Source organism: Scyliorhinus torazame, chromosome 7 (genome assembly GCF_047496885.1).
Source record: "Scyliorhinus torazame isolate Kashiwa2021f chromosome 7, sScyTor2.1, whole genome shotgun sequence".
In the NCBI taxonomy this organism is placed as follows: Eukaryota; Metazoa; Chordata; class Chondrichthyes; order Carcharhiniformes; family Scyliorhinidae; genus Scyliorhinus; species Scyliorhinus torazame.
In genome coordinates this window covers 22,296,095-22,319,263 of record NC_092713.1, presented here as the reverse complement: position 1 = coordinate 22,319,263, position 23,169 = coordinate 22,296,095, and the positions used below count along the sequence as shown (strand labels likewise).

The 23,169-nt window shown below is 48.2% G+C and overlaps 1 protein-coding gene across 2 annotated transcripts in view; it reads left to right on the top strand.

Moving 5' to 3' along the window:
- st6galnac3 (ST6 (alpha-N-acetyl-neuraminyl-2,3-beta-galactosyl-1,3)-N-acetylgalactosaminide alpha-2,6-sialyltransferase 3) overlaps window positions 1-23,169 on the top strand; it is a 283,945-nt gene that overhangs the window by 252,386 nt on the left and 8,390 nt on the right. For both annotated transcript variants that reach the window (XM_072510419.1, XM_072510420.1), the window contains one exon: window positions 9,317-9,424. In XM_072510419.1, coding sequence (XP_072366520.1) covers window positions 9,317-9,424 — 108 coding nt within the window. The remainder of the gene's footprint in view (window positions 1-9,316; window positions 9,425-23,169) is intronic.

Here is a 23,169-nt window from a genome sequence, read left to right as displayed (position 1 = left end):
AGTTTGTTGCTGGCTGGTCTTCATGAGCTCACAGCTTGGCAATGCTTCGATTTCAAAATCCTCACCCTTGTTTACAAATCGCTCTGCGTCAATATGCCTTTAAAAGATGTCAGCCAGCCTTCATGAGAAGGGATCTGTGCCGGGTGATCCTGCCTCAGTTTCACTTTATCCTGTGAGAAGAGCACACGGCACACAGCTCTGCTGCTGATGTCTTTGTGCTTTGTATCCATGTTATGTATTTTCCCATGTGCCTGGTCCAAATAAATGAACCCATGACGTGTTTGACACCATCTTTCATGAGTAATTGGTGCCTTATATCATTAGAAAAACATGACATGCTCCATGACCTCACCCCTCCCTATCTCTGTAACCCCCTCCAACCTTTTGAAAGCATTACATTTCTCTAATTCTGACCTCTTGTACCTCCCTAGCTCCCTAATTTCTATCACACAAGAGCATAAGAAAATGGAGCAGGAGTAGACCGTAAGGCCTCTCGTCTGCTCTGCCATTCACTCCAATCATGGCTGATTTTCTACCTTAGCCTCACGCTCCTATCCATTCTTCATACCCCTAGATTCCCTGCGAGACCAGGAAGTCTGTCTATCTCAACCTGATATATATTCAATGATGGAACCTCCACTACCCTCCAAGGTGTTTTTGAAAACTCACCACTATTCTTAGAATTCCCCCTGTACCAAAAAGGTCCGACATTCTAAATGGTGATCAGGGATTCTCACTCCCCGACTCCGATGCAAGCTTCAGTGGGTGCTATTCAGGTCAAACTATGTTTTCAAGTTATCCCCCGGTATAACCCATACCTTCACCAAAGATTTCATCTACTTATCACTTAGTAGCATCGATCCTGGGTCCCACATTGCTAAGTAAAGTAGACGAATAACCACTGTTTCAGGTTAAAACTTTTAAGTTATTTTATGAAATATTTTTTTTTTCTCTTTTTAAAAGATTTACAGGAAGGTAAAAAGATCTTGCTTCTGGATCCTTCTGGTTGGTTGAAGGGACCTTCAGGCCCAACTTGACAATCAATCTTCTTTAAAGTCTGGGCTTCTTTAGATGTATTCGCTGATGAGCTCGGTTGCTGTGTCCTATCTTTCCCATGTACAGAGCTGTGAGAGCTATCTCTGAGCTGACTCTGAACTGACTCTGCCTACTCTTTAAATTCTAGTCTTCCTTAGATGTATTTGCTATTTTAGCTCGGCTGCTTTGCCCTGTCTCTTTCCCATGACCGAGCTGACTGTAATCTGACTCTGCTTCTCCCCTCTCTCTCTGAGTTCTGGTTCTGGATAGTTCCTGCTCTGGTCTCTCGGTTTATATTCTCTTTCTAACAATTAAGTTTTTATGACGTTATTGTAATGTAACTCTTATTTTCTTTGATTGTAAAAAGTATCTTTGATCTAAACCTTTTAATCCAACTAAGTATTCATTTTGACATGGCTTCATCTCATAGACCTGATTACATTGTTTCCTTTGTGATGTTCAAAATGCTTTGACTTCAAGAGGTGTTACTTTTAATTCCTGTCATTTCTATAGTTTTATTTTCCAATTGTGTACTCAGCTCATAATTTTGACTTTGATTTTGGCTTTGAATTATGTCTCTCGTAGACTGATCATCTCCAGTTTTCTTTAATTTACCTGGTATTAGCAAATTTTCACACCTAGAACCTCATCCTTTCTTTCCCAGCTGCTCACTAAGATAGTTAATTTCAATGAAGGTGTGAGCCATTGTTTTTGGCTTCATTCAAAATCCTGTTTGTCTTGTTTGCTAAGCCTGTTTGACCAAGGATATCTGCATTTTACAATCCTCTCCTGGCAGCTGCTGTTAACCCTTTGTGGGATCTTTCCCTGTATCCTCTCATGTTTCTCTCAGACCAGGTATTGCCAGACTTCCATGTTTCAAATGACACATCTTTCCATATTTTCAATAACAGAGGTAATAATTTAGAAAGATTCACAACTCTCTGAGTGAAGACATTTCTCCTCATCTCATTCCTAAATGATTGGTCCCTTTTCATTGTTCATAGTGAGGGTGTGCTAATAGAGTCAAGGGAGAGATCAGTCATGATCTAATTCAGTAGCTCATGGATTGAATGATCTTCTCCTGTCCTAATGTCCCTCTGTTCCTGTAACTGTTGGCCTTTACATCAGGGGATCTCCAGGTCCAATTGTAAAAAGAACCATGGGGTTTTCAACATCCCCCTGAGACAATCTTCAGTTTAACAGTTCATCCAAAAATAACTTTCAAAAGAGAGTAATTTACAGGGTTATGGGTGTGTTGTTCTCTGCTTTACTTTACCCGGATGGCTATGATGCGTAGAGGTGATCAAAGAACAACAAGCTTTGTTAACAAACAAAACTATTTTATTTAACACTACTAACTGGATTCAACACTTATCCCACAGAAACATACAGTTGATAAATAATACGTAAACTACTCTCATCTACGTCTAAACTTACGACCAGTTTAATCTACTATCTGCTCTCTCTCACCTTCCTTCAGTCTGTCTCAAGCTAACTCCTCACACCTTCTCCTACCACCTCCTCTATCATCTGCCCACAAGGCTTAGCATCATCCCTTATATACTCTAGTGGCTATCTGTATACATTGCATTGTCTATGATAATGGGGAAAGAGCAACGGATAATTGGATAGCTCTTTCCCAGGAAGGATTTCCCAGCTCTTCCGACCGGTGGGACCTTCCAGTCCCCGGCAGCAGAGCCGGCGAACAACGCAAGTGACCACTGACTTCTTCAGGACCGGAAGATTGCTGCTGTGGCCTATGGCGCGACTTCTACGCCATCGGAAAACAGCTGGCCCGGGAGGGTGGGGGGGGGGGGGGGGGGGTGCAGAGATCCCCAGCCCTAGAAGAGGCACAATGTGCCTTTTTTATTGTATTCATTCACCAGATGTGGGCGTCACCAGATGTGGGCGTCACTGGATGTGTGCCAGTGTTTATTGCCCATCCTGTAACTGCCCTCCATTTCAGAGGAGATTTAAGAGTCACCCACATTGCTGTGGTTCTGGACTCGCATGAGGGCCACGTCAAATAAAGACGGCAGATTTCATGCACCCAAGGACATTAGCGAGCCAGGTGTGTTGTTACGGCAATCGACAATTGTTTCCTGGTCATCATTAGAATTGAAATTCCTTCTCTGCTCTGCATTATGAATCTACCTTGTTCCTGTCTGGCCATTGAAGAGAAATTGTATTTTACTCCCAGCCATGCATCAACGAGTCAGCTTGGTATATTATCTTCTCTTAGGTACATATTCTAATGTAACTACTCATCCAATGGAATATTTTTAATTTGTTGCGTGTAAATATTTAATCTGCCCTCTACTAAGCCTGGAGCTGGGACATGTGAGTGCTACCTAGGGTTCTGGCTGGATTGATTTTATTACCAATACCTTTCCCTTCCGCCCCGCGCTGTTGATGCCGGTGTGTGGCTGCGATATTAGACTGTTGCATTCTTTGAAGTTGGCGGTCATATCCATGGCTCAGTAGTTCAATAAATGATGTAAATGGTCACATGGCACTATTTTGAGGACAAGCAGGGGAGTTCGCCCCAGTCTCCTGACCAATAGTTATCTCTCAACCAACATCAACATACTAATTATCTGGTCATTATTGCATTGCTGTCGGTGGGATATTGCTGTGTTCAAATTGGCTGCCGCAGTTCCTACATTACAACAATGCCTGCACTTGTGGGATGTTGAGAAGCATTGAGGCTGTGATAGTTTATGATATACCAGCGATTATTATTTAATATTATTATATATTATGGGCAGCACAGTGGTTAGCATTGCTGCCTCACAGTGCCAGGGTTCAGTTCCGGCTTAGGGTGACTGCCTGTGCGGAGTTTGCACTTTCTCTCCATGTCTGCATGGGATCCTCTGGGTGCTCCGGTTTCCTCCCGCACAGTCCAAAGATGCGCAGGCTAGATGGATTGGCCATGCTAAAAATTGTCCCTTAGTGTCCAGGGATGTGCAGATTAGGTGGATTGGCCATGCTAAATTACTTCATAGTGTCCAAGGATGTGTAGGCTCGGTGGGGTTACGGGGATGGGATGGAGTTGGCCTAGATAGGGTGTTCGTTCAGAAGGCTGGTGCAGACTCGATGGGCTGAATGGCTTCCTTCTGCGCTGTAGGAATTCGATGGTTCTATCTATTTAGTTTTGTGGTAATTCAGATCGCTGAAACCAAAAACAATTCTGCTTCTTCATTGACTGTGGGCTGCGTGTGATTGAATATCTCTGAAAGAGAGAACTGGCATTTATAGCGCACCTATCACACCCTCAAGATGTACTCACTGTCGATAAGCACAGTAGCCAATCCACACACAGCAAGCTGCCACAAACAACAGAAGATTGGCCAGTTTGGGAGTTGTTTTTGTTTTACTTCCCGCCCCAAAGGATGTACCAATGCGACTTCCATCTGTTCCCATAGCAAGTCATTTCCTGGAACAGGTCTCCAGCCTTCGACAGAGGCATCAAGGCGTCGCTCCCGCTCTTACCGCCAGGCATTGGCCTGTTGAAAGGATCTTGTATGTTGGCAGTCAGCTTGTTTGGCCTCATTATAAAAACACCTTCCTTGACCATCAAAAGTCCTGAAGGTGCGACTTGACCCCAAAGTTTCTGGCCCAGAGGCAGGGACCCTCCCCACAGCGCCACCAGATCTTGGCGCTGGTCGAGACATGAATATTGGTCACCTCCTCTCCGAATAAGATTTTTCACATTCACTTGAATAGGCAAACGGGACCTTGCTCCAATGATCCAGTTTGTCCATCACCCCTGTGCTCGCTGACCCGCATTGGCTCACCAACAGCTCAGCTTAACAATTCTCATTCACGTGCCGAAATCCCTGGGTGACTCCCTCCCCCTCCCTGAATCGCTTCCACATCTCCGCAACCATTTCCAACTGCCCAGGTCCTCTGCATTCCTCCAACTCTGCCCGCTTGTACATCCCCGGCTTCATTCAACACCCCCCCCCCCCCCCAACACCCCCCTCAGCCCCCCCCCCCATGGCACTGCATGTTCAAGGTGTCAAGGCCCACAGCTCCGGAAATCCCGCTCTAAACTTTTCCACCTTTTTATGTCCTCCTTGAGGGCACTTTCTGCCTCCTGTGATGACACACTGCCATGCTAAATTGCCCTTAGTGTCCAAAAAAGGTTAGATGGGGTTATTGGGTTACGGGGATAGGGTGGAAGTGAGGGCTGAAGTTGGTCGGTGCAGACTCGATGGGCCGAATGGCCTCCTTCTGCACTGTACGTTTTATGTTCTATGCTCTATTGCAAACGGAGCGCATTTGGCCCTCCAGGGTCAGGTCTTTGAAAGAAAAATCCAATTAGTCCCCACTCCCCTGCCAATTCCCCATAGCCCCGGGCACTTACCGCCTCAATTATTTATCCAACTAACATTTGAATCTCAGTAATGAATCCACGGGCGAGATTTTGGTCACCTGACCCAACGTTTCCTTCATTGGAACTAGTGACAGCTCTTCTATTCCCATTGCACCCCTGTTAGGCACTCTTGGTTGTAGATTGGATCAGAAATGGCGGAACGAAAGAAGGAATTCCAAAAGGTTGGTCAGGAAGAATGGAGTTGATTTTAATCTTTTAGCACTTAAGGGGGGGGGGGCACGCAGTCCCCCTCCCCCTCATGAGCATTTGGGCATCTCACTTCAGCTCGCAGGGTACCTGAAAATTAGAGAGAGACCATTCTCTACCTCACACCTTGTGAAGCGCAGAACAGAAAAATGGAAAAATAAACACATGCCTCAGACCTTGGTTGTTATATAGGAGCATTCCTTCCACCGGCTGAGGTTGCCATTCCCGGCCTTGTCACTCGCCTGAGGCTGGTGGCCCTCAGCTTAAATCACCACCAGTCAGCTCTCTCTCTCTCTCTCTCTCTCAAAGGAGAGAGCAGCCTGTGGTCCTCTGGCGACCTTCATTTTCATTTCAGTGTTAGTTGTCAAAGCCTATCCACCTTAAGCACACCGCTGTTGAGAGTGGGGCGTAAGGGCCTAAGAAATAGGTGCAGGAGCCGGACTTGCTCTGCCATTCAATATGATCACGACCGAGCTTCTGGGCTTGATCTATCTGCCTCACCGCGCCCAATGCGGGACACAACAAGGCCGGTTAATCTCGCAAGAGACCCCACGCGGGATTTACCAGCCGCCTCACGAGATCTGGCGAGTCATCACGATCTGGATCCCACTCAGATTTACGCCAGATCTATCCAGCGCCCGGGGCCTAGCGGCCTCACCTTGGAGCCCCCCCCCGGGCAGGCGCTGTTCAGCACTGGTTTCCACAAATGTGCACCAGGTGTGAAGGGATGATTTTACGAGGGAACGTAGAACCTGGTTTGGGGGCTGGTTTAGCACAGTGGGCTGAACAGCTGGCTTGTAATGCAGAACAATGCCAGCAGCGCGGGTTCAATTCCCGGACCGGCCTCCCCGAACAGGCGCCGGAATGTGGCGACTAGGGGCTTTTCACAGGAACTTCATTGAAGCCTACTTGTGACAATAAGCGATTATTATTATTATTATTATTATTATTATTATTTAACCGTTAAGGTTTATCCTCATTGGAGTTTGAAAAAACAAGAGGCGATCCTATTGAATCATATAACATCCTGAGGGGACTTAGCAGGGTGGATGATGAAAGGATCTTGTCGGAGGGCCCAGAAACAGATGACACACTTTAAGAATATGGGACCCCCCTTTTAAGCTTGACATTTTTTTATTTCTCAGAGGGGGGGGTTAGTCTGTGGAATTCTCTCTTTCAGAGAGCAGCGGAGGCCGGGTCGTTGAGTATATTCAAGGCCGAGTTGGATAGGTTTTTGATTGATGAGGGAGTCCAGGATTATGGTGGGCAGCCAGGAAAGTGGAGTTGAAGCCATGATCTTATCGAATGGTGGAGCAGGCTCGAGAGGCCAAATGGCCTACTCCTGCACCGTATTCTTGTGTTGAATAGAACATGGGGAGAAGTCCCATGCCCTTCTTGGAGATACTATTGCAGGATCTTGTACATCCACCTGACAGGGTAGATAGGTCCTTGGCTTAACAATTCTTCTGAAATTCCTCAGCATGTAGCATTCCCTCAGTACTGCACTTAAGACCATAAGAAATAGGAATGGGCCAATCAGCCTCTCTACCCTGCTCCACCATTTAATGGGATCATGGCTGATCTGATCTGACAGTCTCAAAAAGATTCTCTTGCTCCAACTATTCCCTGCTTCTCGACCCCCTTCTGGTCCATGGATCCATCCACCAGCCCCACCAGCCGAGTTTAACTTTCTTCAGTCGCCCCTGCTCCTTTTTTCATCAAAACATTTGCACGGCAAACGGGGAAAAGGTAAAAAAAAAGCCGCTTCTAGCGGGAGTTCTCAAATGTGCCACCACTCACACCATGGCAACCATTGGAGGTCCCTCTTTTTACACTGTTTAATAAAACACATCATCAAAAGTGAACAAATAAACAAAAGGGGGTGACAGCCCGGTGGGGCAAGACCCTTTTTATACTTTTTTGAGAGAACAATGGTAGCACAGTGGTTAGAACTGTTGCTTCACAGCGCCAGGGACCCAGGTTCGATTCCCGGCTTGGGCCACTGTCTGCGCGGAGTCTGCACGTTCTCCCCGTGTCTGCGTGGGTTTCCTCCGGGTGCTCCGGTTTCCTCCCACAAGTCCCGAAAGACGCGCTGTTAGGTGAATTGGACATTCTGAATTCTCCCTCTGTGTACCCGAACAGGTGCCGGAATGTGGCGACTAGGGGATTTTCACAGTAACTTCACTGCAGTGTTAATGTAAGCCTACTTGGGACAATCAAGATTATTATTAAAAAAATAATAAATAAATTACACAAAAACAACAGGGTTCAAACCTTTGGTGGTATCCTGTAACTAAAAGTCCCTTTTTATACTGCTCAAGATACTTTAGCAATCAATACCCTCCACCTGTTTACCCTTAACTTTAACAAAACAGGTAAGATAAAATTAACAAAATGCTCCCTTATTCTAGACTGTCTGGAGGGAGAGAATATTTTGGCCTTGTCTATTCTATCAGCACCTCAATTATTTCACCACTTACTCTTCTAAATCCGAGGGAATACAAGGCTAAATATACACAGCCTGTCCTCAGACTCCCTTCGCCTGACCATCATTTGAGTGAACCTTTGTTGAACCCCCTCTGGGGTAAATATATCCTTCCTGAGGCGCAGTGTCCAGAACTACACACAATACTGCAAACGGGGTCCAAACCTGGGGCGAAATTCTCCCCCAACGGCGGGATGCCCGCCGACTGGCGCCAAAGCCGGCGCAAATCAGACGGGCATCGCGCCGGCAAAAAGGTGCGGAAGTCTCCGCATCTTTGGCGGCCTAGCCCCAACATTGAGGGGCTAGGCCGACGCCGGAGGGATTTCCGCCCCGCCAGCTGGCGGAAATGGCGTTTGTTGCCCCGCCAGCTGGCGCGGAAATGCGGCGCATGCGCGGGAGCGTCAGCGGCCGCTGTCAGTTTCCCAGCGCATGCGCGGGAGCGTCAGCGGCCGCTGTCAGTTTCCCGCGCATGCGCAGTGGGGAGAGTCTCTTCCGCCTCCGCCATGGTGGAGGCCGTAGCGGAGGCGGAAGGGAAAGAGTGCCCCCACGGCACAGGCCCGCCCGCGGATCGGTGGGCCCCGATCCCGGGCCAGGCCACCATGGGGGCACCCCCCGGGGTCAGATCGGCCCGCGCCCCCCCCCAGGACCCCGGAGCCCGCCCACGCCGCCTGGTCCCGCCGGTAAATACCAGGTTTGATTTACGTCGGCGGGACAGGCAATTCCTGGGCGGGACTTCGGCCCATCCGGGCCGGAGAATCCAGCGGGGGGTCCCGCCAACCGGCGCGGCCGGATTCCCGCCCCCGCCCAATCTCCGGGAGCGGAGACTTCGGCGGGGGCGGGGGCGGGATTCACGGCAGCCAACGGCCATTCTCCGACCCGGCGGGGGGTCGGAGAATGACCCCCAGATCTCTGTCCAGCTATCATATTACTTCCACACTTCGGAGCTCAATGCATCCTATTTGTTTCATTTTGTTTGCTTTTAACTTCAGCTGTATTTTTGTTTCTCCGAGTTTCTCCAATTTCATTCCGAGGGCACCGAAGGCAGTGAGCTGACAGGCATTGCCGAGCTCAAGATAAATAATTCACACCATCTTGACAACAGTTGTGACATTTTCCATCTCCCGGCTGAAAGTGCTCTGTGATGTGGGTTTGAAGATGCTGCTGATGTTCGATCATTTAAAAATGTTCTCTCCTGTTCTTCCCTCTGACAGGGTAACGTCGGGTACTTACCTGAGTACAGGCTGGTTCACACTCCTTCTTGCAATGGATGTCTGCCATAAAATCCATATCTTTGGGATGATTAATGATACTTATTGCAGGTAAGGTTACCGAGAGCATTCTTTTCGCATACCAATGTGGTCTTCAAATAGTATGAGGTAGATATTATTACTAAATATTAATGGTTGGGTAGATGTAGACATTCTTCTTCTTGTGGAGCACCTACAAAATGATGGGCCATCGTGATAAGATCGTCACCAGCATGTCCAATAAGTCTCACATCGGGACTTGAGCACAAAAGAAATCTAGGTTGACACTCCAGTGCCGTGCTGCACCATCGGACGTGCCGTCTTTCAGATGAGATGGCGAACCAAGCCCCCATTTCCTCCTCCGGAGGCACTATTTTGAAACAAAGTAACATTTACCTCTCAAATAAACATAAAAAAATTGTCCGGTTATTATCAGATCGGGGGGACCTGCTGTGTGCAAATTGGCTGCCACGTTTTCTACATTACAGTTTCGGTCCCCTTAGCTAAGGAAAGATAGACTGGCATTGGAGGCAGTCCAGAGAAGGTTCACTCAGTTGATCCCAGGTATGGAGGGATATTCTTATGTGAGTGCACTTCATAAAGTATATCACTGGATGTGGAGCACTTTGGGGCAACCAGTGGTTGTGAAAGGCGCTGTATAAATGCAGATATTTATGCTTTATCTTTCAGGAGAATCTTTTCTATCCAGAGAGTGGTTAGAATTTGGAGCTCACTACCATACCAAGCGGTTGAGGCAAATAGCACAGATCAACTCACGCAAAGCCAGATGAACACATGAGAGAGGCAGGATTAGGTGATTAAGCAGATAGTGCTCGATGAAGTCGGGTGGGCGGAGGCCTGTGTGGAAGATAAACACCGGACTAAGTGGTCTGTTTCTGTGCTGTATAGGGCAATTATGGGCGGCACAGTAGCACAGTGGTTAACACAGTTGCTTCACAGCGCCGGAGTCCCAGGCTCGATTCCACTTGGGTCGCTGCCTGTGCGGAGTCTGCACGTTCTCCCCGTGTCTGCGTGGGTTTCCTCCGGGTGCTCCGGTTTCCTCCCACAAGTCCCGAAAGACGTGCTTGTTAGATGAATTGGACATTTTGAATTCTCCCTACGTGCACCCGAACAGGCGCCGGAGTGTGGCGACTAGGGGATTTTCACAGTAACTTCATTGCAGTGTTAATGTGAGCCTACTTGTGACAATAATAAAGATTATTATTAACTGTCCGGACAACCTGCATTGTGAGAGGTGGGCTGCGAGGGGAACCACCCACAGCTTTTACTGCTGACTTTGGGTCAACTAGATTTTGATATAACGAAAACAACATAAAGATTTTCATTCATCTAACACGCTACATGACCTCAGGATGTTTCAATATGCTCATGGACGGTGAATATACCTTTGTAGAAAGTGTAGCACAACGAGGTGCCAGAAACAGCAAATAGATAGTTGAACAGATAACTTGTTTCAGTGATAGGACCATAATATCATAAAGCATACGAACACATGTAGGCCATTCAGCCCATCGAGTATGTTCCGCCATTCAATGAGATCATGACTGATCTGATCTGATAATCCCCATAAGCCTCAATTATCTTACTGATTCAAAATTTGTCTATCTCAGCCTTGAACATACTTACCCACCCAGCCTCTTCAACCCTCTTCGGTAAAGAATTCCACAGATTCACTCCCATCGGAGAGAAGAAATTCCTCTTAATTGTTTTTCAGACGATACTCAATTCCTCACAACTAAAATATATTCCAGAGAGGAAGAAAGACGGTAAGAGGGACAAAATTAAGATCCATGGCTAAGCAAGGAGGTTAATGACAAAATGAAGACAAAGACTTAGGTGTACCATGTTGCAAAGGTCAGTGGCAGGCTGGAAGACTGGGAAACTGTCAAACATAAACAAAGGGTTACTAAAAAAGTAACAAAAAGAGCTCAGGTAAATTACGAAAGAAAGCTAGCCCAAAGTATCTAAAAAGGATAGCAAAAGCTTTTATAAGTACATAAAATGGAAGAGAGGCACTAAAGTGAATGTTCGTCCCTTGGAAGATGAACCGGAGAGTTAATAGTGGGGAACACAGAAATGGCGGAGATGCTGAATCAATACTTTGCCTCAGTTTTCCCGGTGGAGGACACTAGTACAATTCCGACGGGAACGGGCAATTCAGAGGTAATAGAAAGGGTGGAACTTAGAACAATCAGCGTCAATCAAGAAAAAGGGTGGGATAATCAAATCCTGTGAACCTTGGATATCGAGGGATATACAGCATTGGATCAGGAGAAAAAAGAAGGCTTATGGCAGAAGCCATAGAGGCGTATAGAATGTGTAAGAGGGAACTTAAAAAGGAAATAGGGCAGCACGGTAGCACAAGTGGTTAGCACTGTGGCTTCACAGCGTCAGGGTCCCAGGTTCGATTCCTGCTGGGTCACTGTCTGTGCGGAGTCTGCACGTTCTCCCCGTGTCTGCGTGGGTTTCCTCCGGGTGCTCCGGTTTCCTCCCACAGTCCAAAGACGTGCAGGTTAGGTGGATTGGCCATGGTAAATTGCCCTTAGTGACCAAAAAGAGGTGAGGAGGGGTTATTGGATTACGGGGATAGGGAGGATGTGAGGGCTTAAGTGGGTTGGTGCAGACTCAATGGGCCGAATGGCCTCCTTTTGCACTCTATGTTCTATGTTCTATGAAATTAGGAGAGCAAAAAGGAGACATAAAAGGATATTGGCAAGTAAAATTGAGTAAAATCCCCAGTTGTTTTCCAAGTACATTAAGGGCAAAAGGATAACTAGGGAAAAAGTAGGGCCCATTAAGGACCACAGTCGTAATTTGTGTGTGGAGCTGGAGGATATAGGGAGGGTTCCGAATGAATACTTTGTGTCAGTGTTCACTCGTGAGAGGGACAGCGTGAGTATAGAAATCAGGGAGAAGGATTGTTATAAAATTAAAGAGATTAACATAGACAGAGAGGAGGTTCTGAGTGGTCTGGCAGGCTTAAAGTTAGACAGATCTCCAGGGCTAGGCAAAATGTATCTCAGGCTGTTGAGTGAGACAAGGGAGGAAATAGCAGGGGCGCTGGCAATAATCAATTCCTCTCTGGCCACAGGAGAGGTACTGGAGCATTGGAGGATAGCCAATGTGGTACCATTATTCAAGAAGGGAGGAAGGGATAAACCAGGAAATTACAGCCAGTCAGTGTCACCTCAAGTGGTTGGGAAACTATTCAAAGCAATTCTGAGGGACAGAATTAATCTGCATTTGGAGAGGCCGGGATTAATAAATACAGTCAGCATGGTTTTGTTAAGGGGAGGTCATGTCTGACGAACTTGATTGAGCTTTTCAAAGAGGTGACCAATTGTGTAGATGAGGGAGATACATTTGATGTTGTCTACTTGGGCGTCAGCAGTTTTAATAAGATCCCACATGGGAGACAGATCGTGAAGGTAAGAGCCCATGGGGCCCAAGGAAATTTGGCAAATTGGATCCAAAATTGGCTAAGTGGCAGGAAGCAGAAGGTGATGGATGAGGGGTGTTTTTCTGACTGGAAACCTGTGCCCAGTGGGGTCCCGCAGGGATCAGTCTTGGGGCCCTTGCTGTTTGGGGATTATGTAAATGGCTACTATATATGAATGTAGGAGGATTGATCAGTAAGTTTTCAGATGACACAAAAATTGGTGGGGCGGTAAATAGCGCGGAGGATAACCTTTGATTACAGAAGCATGTAGACGGGCTGGTCAGATGGGCTGATCAGTGGCAAATAGGATTCAATCCTTGAGGATTGCACTTGGGCAGGACAAACAAGGCAAGGGAATACATGATAAATGCAGGACCCTGGGAAGCACCGAGGATCAGAGTGACCTTGGTGTGCATGTGCACCAGTCTCTTATTCAAAAAGGGAGGGAGTCACAATGTGGTGTTATGGGCCAGGGTTTAGAGAACCCCAAAGTGTATCATGGATTCACCTGACCCACAACATTTACTAGATTGTGGGGCCCATTCTACAGGTGTGGTACAGCAGAAATGGAAAAGTATTTTTTAAAGCAAAACAATGTTTATTCTATGAACTCAAGTTAACCTTTTTAAAACATACAGTGACCATCTTAGCAACCATCAATTCAAATATAACCCCAAAGAATACAAAACTAAGTAATGCTTAAGCTTTCCTTTTAACATCCATAAGACTTAAAACACCTTTCACCAGAAGCACATTAGGTTCACATTCACTACTGAGAACATTTATAATTCTGAATTCACCAAATGATCAAGAGATAGTCTTTTGATGGCAGAGAGAACAACCGTACACCTGCTTGGTCTGGCTACAGCTCCAACACTGAAAACGAAACTAAAACACGCCCTGCAGCAAACAGCCTAAAATGAAAGTAAAAAGCTGACAGACAGCCCAGCTCCACCCACAGTCTAACATCACTGATAATACCCATTTTTTAAAGGTGCATTTATTAAGCACCCATTTCTTAAAGGTACTCTCACATGACAGTGGGAAATTACAGATTAGTTAGTTTAACATCTGTTGTTGGGAAATTGTTAGAATCTATTGTTCAGGAAGTAATATCAGGATGTTTGGAAAGTCAAAACGCAATCTATCAGAGTCAGCATGATATTACGAAGGGTAAATCATGTTTGATTAATTTGCCAGAGTTCTACAAAGATGTACCAAGCCAAGTAGATAATAGAGATCCTGTAGATGTGGTATATCTGGACTTCCGGAAGGCGTTTGATAAGACGCCGCACAGAAGGTTAATTCACAAGGTGAGATCACATGGGGTTGGGGTAATTTATTAGCTTGGATAGAAGACTGTCTGATGGACAGGAGACAGAGAGTCGGGATAAATGAGTCTTTTTCTGGATGGCAAGGTGTAACTAGTGAGGTGCCAAAGGGTGCGGTCCTTGGGTCTCAGCTATTTACAATCTATATTAACGACTTGGATACAGGGATAGAAGGTCCTATAGCCAAATTTGCAGATGACACTAAAATAGGTGGGACCGTAAGTTGCAAAGAGGAAATAAGAACCTTACAAATTGATATAGATAATTTAGGTGAGTGGGCCAAAATGTGGCAGATAGAGTTTAACGTGGATAAGTGTGAGGTCATGCATTTTGGTTGGAAAAATGGAAAGGCTACTTATTATCTAAATAAAGTTACTGTGAAAAGCCCCTAGTCGCCACATTCCGGCGCCTGTTCGGGGAGGCTGGTATGGGAATCGGACCGTGCTGCTGGCCTGCTATGGTCTGCTTTAAAAGCCAGCGATTTAGCCCAGTGTGCTAAACCAGCACGGTTCGATTCCCGTACCAGCCTCCCCGAACTGGCGCCGGAATGTGGCGACTAGGGGCTTTTCACAGTAACTTCATTTGAAGCCTACATGCGACAATAAGCGATTTTCATTTCATTTCAATGCTGGTGTTTATATTATCTAAATAGGAAGAGACTTTGGGGTGCTCCGGCATCGAAGGGTCTGGGTGTCCTCATGCATGAGTCATCGAACACTAGCATGCAGGTGCAGCAGATAATAAAGAAAGCAAATGGAATGTTGACATTTATAGCTAAAGGAATAGAGTGCAAAGTATAACAAGTTGTTGCAACTATTCAAGGCATTGATGAGACCGCACCCGGAGTATTGTGCACAGTTTTGGTCCCCTTATTTAAGGAAAGGTGTAGTGTCATTGGAGGCAGTTCAGAGGAGGTTCACTAGATTGATTCCAGAAATGAGGGGTTCGTCTTATGAAGAGATATGGAACAGTTTAGGCCTATACTCACTAGAGTTTAGAAGAATGAGGGGAGATCAAATTGAGGTATATACGGTGATAAAACATATGGATAAAGTAGACGTGGAGCGAGATGCTTCCTCTTGTGCGGCATTCTAGAACGAGAGGTCATAGTTTCAGGATAAGGGGTAGAACATTTAAAACCGAGATAAGGAAAAGTAATTCTGCCAGAGGGTGATGAATCTGTGAAATCGGCTACACCAGAATGCAATGGATGCTGGACCAGTGAGTAAATTTACGGAGGAGTTCGACATATTTTTAATTAATAATGGGTTGAAGGGGTACGGAGATCGGCAGGACAGTGGAGTTGAGGCCAGGATGGGAGCAGCTGTGATCATACTAAGCAGTGGATCAGGCTAAATTGCCTATGCCTGCTCCTAGTTCTTATGCTCATATGTTCTAAGGAAGAACTATTGTGTTTAATTCCACCTTCCAGCTTTTGGTCTGGAGCCCTACAGGTAACAGCACCTCAAGCATTAATCTTGATTAATATGGGAATTTCTTGATCAATAAAGGGAATGGGGGTTATGGGGAGAAGGCAGAAGAATGGGGACGAGAAACATATCAGCCATGATTGAATGGCGGAGCAGACTCAATGGGCCGAATCCCTTACCCTGAGGTTATGCCCTCTGGTCCTAGACTCTTCCACAAGAGGAAACAACAGCATCGACTCTTTCAAGCCACATGAGAATCCTATATGTCTCAGTAAGGTCACCTCTCATTCTTTTAAACTCCAATTAGCACAGGCCCAACCTATTCAACCTCTCCTCATAGTAAAATCTCTCCATACTCAGGATCAACTTCATGAACCTTCTCTGGACTGCTTCCAATGCCAGTGTTTCTTTCCTTAGATAAGGGGACCAAAACTGTTCACAGAATTTCAGGTGTGGTCTAACTAGTGTCTTGTGTAGTTTTAACAGGACTTCCCCATCTTTATACTGCGTTCCCTTTGAAATAAAGGCCAACATTACACTTGCCTTCCCTATTACCTGCTGAAGTTGCATGCTAGTTTTTTGTGAATATATGCAGTCTTTCACTCTTTAAATAATATTCAGCTCCTTTATTCTTCCGACCAAAATGCATAACTTCACATTTTCCTACATTATATTCCATCTGCCAGGTTTTTGCCCAGCCACTTCGCCTGTCTATATCCCTCTGTAGACTCTTTGTGTTATCCTCACCACTTGCTTTCCCACCTATTTATGTGTCATACGCAAACTTGGCAATAATACATTCATTTCGCTCCTCCAGATCATTAGTATTCGTTATAAATAATTATGGAGCCAGCCCTGAACCCTCTGACATGCCACGGGTTACAGGTTGCCATCCTGAAAATTCCCTCTCATCCCAATTCACTGTCTTCGATCAGTTAGTCAATTCTCTACCCATGCTAATATACTACCCCCAACTTATTTTATTAAGTAGCCTGTTGAGCGGTACCTTACCGGACACGTTTTGGAAATCCAAGTATATTACATTCACTATTTCCCCTTTATCTATCCTGCTCATTACCACCTCAGATCATTCTAATAAATTTGTCAGGGATAATTTCCCCTTCATGAAGCTATGCTGGCTCTGCTTGATTATATTATGTATTTCTAAATGCTCTGCTGCATCTTTATAATGGACTCTAACATTTTCCCAATTACAGATTTAATGGGCGGAATTCTACCCCCCCCCCACACCGGGTGGGAGAATCGCCTGGGTGCCGCGTGAGTCCCGCCACGCCGTCCCAACGCCCGCACGCGATTCTCCCACCCCCCTCCCAAACCGGGGCGAAATTCTCCTACCCGCCCCGCCACATTTCTGCCCCGACCGGCCGGCGGGAGTCTCCGTAACACCGGCCGGTCAATGGGGTTTCCCATTGTGGGGCAGCCCCACGCCGTCGGGAAACCCCCGGGCGCCGGCAAAACGGAGACTCGCGCCGGCGGAGAATGATGCCCCCGGTGCGGCGCGAATCACGGCTGGCCGCTGGGAGAATTGCCGCTTGCCGTTGGTAATGGGCGAGCGGCGATTCTCCGGCCCGGACAATGGTTGCTGCCGGCGGGAACAGCGCGGGAACGCTGGGGGGACGGCCGGTGGGGGGGCGAGGGGGTTCCTGCACCAGACGGGGTGCTCAAAAGGGGCCTGGCCTGCGATCGGTGCCCACCGATCGGTGGGCCAGCCTCTCTGAAGGAGGACCTCCTTTCCCCCGCTGCCCCGCAAGATCCAACCGACATCTTCTTGCGGGGCGGCCGCGGGGAGGACAGCAACCGTGCATGCTCGGGTGATGTCATTTACGCGGCGCCGGTCGCGTCACTTACGAAGCAGCGCTTTTACGCGGCGCCAAGGCCCGACGGCGTAAATGACGCGGCGCCGCTCTTAGCCCCCCTCTGACGCCGGAGTGAAACGCCCAGGTTTTCACTCCGGCGTCGGGACTTAGTCTCCCGATGGGAGAATTGCGCCCACAATGTTAACATGGGGCGAGATTCTCCGACCCCCCGCCAGGTCGGAGAATCGCCGGGGGCTGGCGTGAATCCCACCCCCGCCGGTTGCCGAATTCTCCGGCACCAGAGATTCGGCGGGGGCGGGAATCACGCCACGCCGGTTTGCGGGCCCCCCCCCCGGCGATTCTCCGGCCCGGATGGGCCGAAGTCCCACTGCTAGAATGCCTGTCCCGACGGCGTGGATTAAACCACCTCTCTTACCGGCGGGACAAGGCGGCGCGGGCGGGCTCCAGGGTCCTGGGGGGGGCGCGGGGCGATCTGGGCCCACCGATCCGCGGGTGGGCCTGTGCCGTGGGGGCAGTCCCTTCGCCACGGTCTCCACCATGGCGGAGTCGGAAGAGACTCCCTCCACTGCGCATGCGCGGGATGCTGTGAGCGGCCGCTGACGCTCCCGCGCATGCGCCACCCGGCAATGTCATTTCCGCGCCAGCTGGCGGGGTACCAAAGGCCTTTCCCGCCAGCTGGCGGGGCGGAAATCAGTCCGGCGCGGGCCTAGCCCCTCAAGGTTAGGGCTCGGCCGGTCAAGATGCGGAGGATTCCGCACCTTTGGGGCGGCGCGATGCCCGACTGATTTGCGCCGCTATTGGCGCCGGGCGGCGGCATCGCGCCGATTACGGAGAATTTCGCCAAAGATGTTGGCAGGAATAAATATTGGCTCAGATACCAGAGAGATCTCCCCTCCTCTTCTTCAAGATAATTCCATGGGACCTTTTACACCCACCTGAGAGGGAAAACAATTTGGAGATTATGACTTTCCAATGAGATGTTACAGGAGGATTTTCTTGTGCTTGTTGTCAAATTCATGGTCTGACTCTTCCCTCTCTCTGTCACATTCTCCACCCTACATCCATGCAGGATCTCTGTGCTCCTCTAATTCTGATCGTGAGCCAATCTCCTATTCTAATCGCTCCACCAAGATGGTCCTCCATCTGCCTAGGCCCTAAGTTCTAATATCCCCTGAACTTTCCATCAATCTTCACTCTTTAACTCCAATTCCAATTCTCTTCCCGAACTTACGACTGTTTCCATAGCTCGTAATTTCCAAAACAGGTCCCTAGTCTGTCACCGTGGGCTTGTAGCATGAGGGGCCCCACTCCACAACAGGCGTGGCTGACCAGGATTCTCTCCCGCTCTTACCGCCAGCCATTGGTGTGTTTGGAAGGATTTGCAGGTTGACACTCTCACCCTGTTTGACCGCGTTGTGGACCCACCTTCCTTGGCCATCAAGTCCTGAGGTGGGACTCAAACTCGGAGCTTCCGGCTCAGAGGCAATGACGCCACCCACTGCGCCACAATTCCTGCCATTCCCCTTTAAGAAGTTCCTTCATACTCAACTCGTGCCATTCTTTAAGGTCATCTGTCTTCATACCTCGTTAGGTGCAGTGGTTCAGTATCAAATGTTGTCTGTTCCTGTGAAGCACCTCAGGGACCTATTACTGTTTTAAAGGCACTATTTAAATGCTGGTTGTGGTTGTTACCAATTGCATCAGTGGAGAGATGCTGTGATGAAAGCACACCAGGGGAGAAGCAGCTCTGTGAACCTAAGATATCAGAAATGTATATTTTCCCGGCATCCCAATTAAATTGCAGCACTCATTATCGTCAATGTTAGAAGTAGCAAGGATATTGCCAATGCACTGCAGTCTCTTAATATTGCAGATCATTATATGCTTAATGAAATAATAATAAACATTTATTAGTTCTCAGGATCAGTATTAAAAGGCACTGAATTGCTTCAACATTTGGGTCATATGTCTACGTATAAATGATAACAAAGGGCTTTAATTAAATGGTAAAAGAAAAAAAAAGACTTGCATTTAGAAAGCACTTTTCATAGCCTCAGGATATTCCTAGCTTTCTACTCAATGAATTATTCATTTGAAACGTGATGGAGGGAATGTTACAGCCAGCTTCTTCCCACAAACAGCAATGTGATGACGACCACATCATGGGCGAAATTCTCCCCAAACGGCGCGATGTGCGCCGACTGGCGCCCAAAACGGCGCCAATCAGACGGGCATCGCGCCGCCCCAAAGGTGCGGAATGCTCCGCATCTTTGGGGGCCGAGCCCCAACACTGAGGGGCTAGGCCGGCGCCGGAGGGATTTCCGCCCCGCCAGCTAGCGGAAAAGGCCTTTGTTGCCCCGCCAGCTGGCGCGGAAATGACATGTCGGGGCGGCGCATGCGCGGGAGCGTCAGCGGCCGCTGACAGTTTCCCGCGCATGCGCAGTGGGGAGAGTCTCTTCCGCCTCCGCCATGGTGGAGACCGTGGCGGAGGCGGAAGGGAAAGAGTGCCCCCACGGCTCAGGACCGCCCGCGGATCGGTGGGCCCCGATCGCGGGCCAGGCCACCGTGGGGGCACCCCCCGGGGTCAGATCGCCCCGCAACCCCCCAGGACCCCGGAGCCCGCCCACGCCGCCTTGTCCCGCCGGTAAATAGGTACTCTAATTTACGCCGGCGGGACAGGCAATTTATCGGCGGGACTTTGGCCCATCCGGGCCGGAGAATCCAGCGGGGGGGCCCGCCAACCGGCGCGGCCCGATTCCCACCCCGCCGAATATCCGGTACCGGAGACTTCGGCAACCGGCGGGGGCGGGATTCACGGCGGCCAACGGCCATTCTCCGACCCGCTGGGGGGTTGGAGAATGACGCCCCAAATGTCTTTTTGCTACATTGGTTGAGGTCTAGGTGCAGATAAGGACACTAGGGAGGGTACTCCAGCCTGTTTTCGGGATTGGCCCATGGAATCCTTCACAGGCAGTTCTTCAATTTGAAACATTCCCTCTGGATGACGGCACTTCCAACATTGCAGCACTCCCGGAACAGAGTCTAGACTTTGCACTCGAAGTTCCTGGAGTGGGGTTTGAACCCACAACCCTCTGATTGAGAGACAAGAGTGCTCCCGATTGAGCCACTTTACATCTACTTCCCATCTCTCTGCCAATATTTCCCTCTCTCGACCTGTGAAGATTTTGACTCCTCACTAGATTGCAGCCCCGCTCTCGGATCTTTGTGTCGGTTCGTTGCTGGCGAGAGCCATCTCAGAACGGCTTTATGACGAGAGCGTGAGGAGCCCACCAGTCCTTTGCCCAAGGAACTACCCCTAAATGCATGACTCCTGGCTGGATATTCTACTGTGAGAGAGTCATAACTGCACCTACTGATCTCTCCTCAACTGACAGCCATATACGTAATTGCTTCAGCCTGGATCATGGGAATGTGTTATGGGGTGGAAATCCCTTTCCAGTATCCCGGGGTACATGAGACACCCCCCCACCCCCCCCACCACCACCACTGTCCTGGCTGAAACCAGAGGAGGTTCCTAGTCGGTACACAAAATAAAGCAAATTACTGCAGATGCTGGAATCTGAAACGAAAGAGAAAACGCTGGAAAATCTCAGCAGGTTTGGCAGCAGATGTAGGGAGAGAAAAGAGCTGACGTTTCGAGTCCGATGACTCTTTGTCAAAGCTCAGTACATCATTGGCTTGATCCACTGATCCATTGAGAGAGCCCTTAAGGGAGGTGAGGAAGGTTCAATGAAGGCACTCAGGAGGGAATTTGAAGAAAAAAAGGCAATGGGCGGGGTAATGGGGAGAAGGCAGGAGAATGACACGTGATGAAATACTCATTCAGAGAGTCAGTACAGACATGATGGGCTGAATGTCCTCTTTCTCTGTGTGGATTGGTGATGATGAGTGTCAGTGGAATGAAGCTCGATACCTTCGAGTGAGTTAGAAGTTTGTGATTGTTTGGGTTATCACCGTTACAACAACTTACATTAAATATCACGCAGTTAGGCTCAGAATTAAAATGAATCGCTAGCTCTTCAGTCATTTTGTGACCACTTTCATTGTCACGTTTGGCTGTTTGCTGCCACATGTCAGATTGGCTCAGTCGGTTTTACTTTTGAGGCAGGGTACCGTCTCCAGGGTATGTGGCTCTTGTGTACTGCGGAGGGAGTGCCCCGCTGACCAAGGCGCTCAGATGAGAAGTTAAGGTCAGGGCCCTAGATCTCTCATTGCCGTTTGTGGGTAGTGTGCGACATTTCCTCTCCCTGTATTCCCCCCTGTGTAGCTGTTTCAGGTGGGTGCAACCCTTAATATGTAGATTGTTGGCTGAAGAGTCTTTGAAGTGTGCTGCGGGATGTTGGGAAAAGTCTTGCTTCTGAGTCAAATGGCTGTAATTTCAGCCCCCCCCCCCCCCCCCCCCCCGACTTTACAGACTTGGGTAACCTCCCGTGCAGTGCCGAGGCAGTGCTGCACTGTAAATGCAGGACGGAAACGATATGATGACACCATTTCAAAAGACAAGACCTGGCCAATATTTATCCCTCAATCAATGGTACCAAAACAGATGTTCTGATCATTTATCTCGATGTTGGATGTGGGAACTAACTGTGCGCAAATTTATTTTTCTCTCTTTCATTGGATGCAGGAATCACTGCCAAGGTCAGTATTTGTTGTCCATCCCTCATTGCCCTCGCTGGGCCATTTCAGAGAACGTAGAACATGGAACAGTTCAGTACAGGCCCTTCGGCCCACGATGTTGTGCCGACCATTTATCCTAATCTAAGATCAACCTAACCTACACCCCTTCAATTTACCGCTGTCCATGTGCCTGTCCAAGAGTCGCTTAAATGTCCCGAATGACTCTTGACACCACCACCTCCGCTGGCAGTGCATTCCACACACCCACCACTCTCTGTGTAAAGAACCTACCTCTGACATCTCCCCTATACCTTCCTCCAATCACCTTAAAATTATGTCCCCTCATGACAGTCTCTGGCTATCTACTCTCTCCATGCCTCTCATCACCTTGTACACTTCTATCAAGTCACCTCTCTTCCTTCTTCGCTCCAGTGAAAAAAGACCTAGCTCACTCAACCTTTCTTCATTAGACATGCCCTCCTGTCCAGGCAGCATCCTGGTAAATCTCCTCTGCACCCTCTCCAAAGCTTCCACATCCTTCCTATAATGAGGTAACCAGAACTGGACACAATATTCCAAGTGTGGTCTAAATCAGGGTTTTATAAAGTTGCAGCAAAAACCTCGCGGCTCTTAAACTTAATGAAAGCCAACACACCATACGCCTTCTTAACAACCCTATCAACCTGGGTGGCAACTTTGAGGGATCTATGTACATGGAACCCAAGATCCCTCTGTTCCTCCACACTTCCAAGAATGCTGCCTTTAACCCTGTATTCAGCATTCAAATTTGACCTTCCAAATTGAATTACTTCACATTTATCTAGGTTGAACTCCATCTGCCACTTCTCAGCCCAGCTCTGCATCCGGTCAATGTCCTGTTGTAACCTGCAACAGCCCTCAACACTATGAAAGGGTAGTTAAGTCAACCACATTGCGGTGGGTCTGGAGTTACATAGAGGCCAGACCAGGTAAGGATGGCAGATTTCCTCCCCTAAAGGACATTTATGAACCAGGTGAGTTTTTACAACAATCAACGCAATTGATTGGTCATTGAGATAATTGACCAGATTATTTTGACTGAGGGACAAATATTGGCCGGGGCACCAAGGTGAACTCA